Source organism: Carlito syrichta, unplaced genomic scaffold (assembly GCF_000164805.1).
Source record: "Carlito syrichta isolate Samal-C Ts95f unplaced genomic scaffold, Tarsius_syrichta-2.0.1 Scaffold126499, whole genome shotgun sequence".
Taxonomy (NCBI): domain Eukaryota; kingdom Metazoa; phylum Chordata; class Mammalia; order Primates; family Tarsiidae; genus Carlito; species Carlito syrichta.
Window position 1 is genome coordinate 19940 of NW_007070595.1, and position 2188 is coordinate 22127.

Here is a 2188-nt window from a genome sequence, read left to right on the forward strand (position 1 = left end):
AGGATCGCCGGAGCCCAGCAGGTCAAGGCTGCAGCCACTGCACTCCAGTCTGGGCGACAGTGAGACTCCAACTCAAAAAAGAAAAAAGAGAGGGGACACGTGGACCACCCTGGCTCCCTGTGGCCTGGGCCCTCTGCCAATGGGCAAGGAAGGGTGGGTGGTGTCTCCCCAGGTCAGGCTGCCCTGGAGAGCCTGGGCTCAGCTTCTTGCCCCCACACTCTGGCACCCAGAGCTGGCCCCAGGAGGGTTCACAGCCCGGGCTCCTGGGGCGATGGCAGGTCAGGCATCCCCCCCGGGCCTGGCCATCTTGGGGCACTGGTGACTCTGGAGTGCTGATGGTACACCATCAGGCAGGGGTCTCAGCCCCACAGAACAGACACTGAGGCTCCCTAACTGCCAGCATAGATGGTCACTGAGGGTGAAAGGTGGGGCTCAGGATCTGGCAGGGTGACTCCGCTGGGAGGAGTCCGGTATGTGCAGACCTTCCGAATCCCCTCTCGGCTGGCATTTGGGACCCTCTCTTATCCCCTGGCCAGCCAGGCCCTACTGATCAGAGGTAGCCAAGGCCTTCTGGCTCTGCCCTGGGGGCTGGAGAAGGTGGTAGCAGCAATTGGGCTGGGCCAGCAGCTGTGACAACACAGGGGTGCCCCTGTCCAAGATGCCTAGGGGTGGTCGTTGCTGTCTTCTTCCTGAGGGTCACTGGCAGGAAGTCACTCCTGAGAGCTAACCTCCGGCTCTTCTGGCGGCATGACCTTGGATCTTGGGGGTCCAGGCACCACCTACCACCAGCCCTGCTGCTGAAGGCTGGGCAACCTGTGTCTTGCCGACCAGAAGGTTGCAGATGTGGGTGGGGGATACAGGCTGTGGGGTTTTGGCAAAACCTGTGGGCCACACCTGTCTGGGGTACCCTCCCTGGGATATGACTTGGGTGTGCTCCCTGAGCAGGAGGCTGGAGGCAAATCGCAGGCTCAGAGCGGAGTTTCCCTCTGCTATCTTCCTATGAAGATGCTCTCGGCACCTGCGGGACCCCTACAGGTACACGGGAACCCCCATTTTACTCAGTGACAAATTGAGGCAGGGAAGGGTCTTCATCTGCCCCAGGCTGCAGCCCACCAGTGTGCACAGGTGTGAGCACACTGGTGCTCGTGTCTGCGCCTGGTGACTCCTTTTACAACTGCACTCCCGGCCGGGCTCAGTGGCTCAGCCGTAATTCCAGCACTTTGGGAGGCCGAGGCGAGTGGATTGTCAGAGCCCGTGGGTTTGAGACCCACCCAGGTAACTTGGCGAGACCTCGTCTCTACAATAAATCAAAAATTAGCCGGGCATGGTAGCACATGCCTGTAGTTCCGGCTACTTGAAAGGCTGAGGCAGAAGGATCGCCAGAGCCCAGCAGGTGGAGGCTGCATGGCAGGGAGCGGCCACTGCACTCATCTGGGTGACAGAGCGAAACTCCAACTCAAAAAAACAACTGCACTCCCTAAAACCCCCGTGGGGATGGCCGAGTCCTGGAGGGGAGAGGAAGGAGGCTGGTGAGATGCTTTCTGAGTGCAGAAAGGTGGAGCCCCGCTGGCAGAAGCAGAAGCAGCCTGGACTCCCATGGGCTGACTCCTGCAAGGTCTCATGGCCTCGCCTCAGGTTCTCCCCAGGGCTGGGGCAGTCTGTAACAGCTTCAGACCCACCAGGGTACCCAGCAGGGGGGCAGTCAGAGACAACTATCAGTGGCCACGTGGTCAGCCACCTCGCTGACCTGTGTTGGCTCTGAGAGGCAGTCAGGGTTGGGGAAGGGAGAGGGTTGCAGGGAGCCAGGTGCAGGCACGCAATGTCCCCTCCGGCCCCTCACGGGCCACGTTGCCTCCTGGGCAGCTGGGCTTGTCCTCAGCAGCTGTAGAGGGAGGCAGTGGGCTGTGTGTCCCAACCACCATTCAAATGCTTCTCCATGTCAGAGAGAGGCGATGGAAAGGACACACTGTCCACACTCTCCCGTCCACATGCTCCGGCGGGCTGGGGGGTGGAAGGGGAAAGCGTGCTGGGGCAAGGACGTGGGTTGCAAAGCAATCACACGCGTGTCATACACATGTCCCTGCACATAAGGACACCGAGGACCGGGCCAGGACTCCAGGGCAGCCCAAGGGGTAGGGGGTGGGCGTCTCTCTGACGCGCTCTCGCCTGGCCCGCGGCGCCTTCCCTT

General features: G+C 61.3%; 1 protein-coding gene across 1 annotated transcript in view; it reads right to left on the bottom strand.

The window, feature by feature from the left end:
• Positions 1-749, bottom strand: part of SCNN1D (sodium channel epithelial 1 delta subunit) — a 6857-nt gene extending 6108 nt beyond the window's left edge. The window contains 2 exon segments of the mRNA XM_021707849.1: positions 548-627; positions 729-749. Coding sequence (XP_021563524.1) covers positions 548-627; positions 729-749 — 101 coding nt within the window.
• Between the last annotated feature and the right edge of the window lie 1439 nt (positions 750-2188).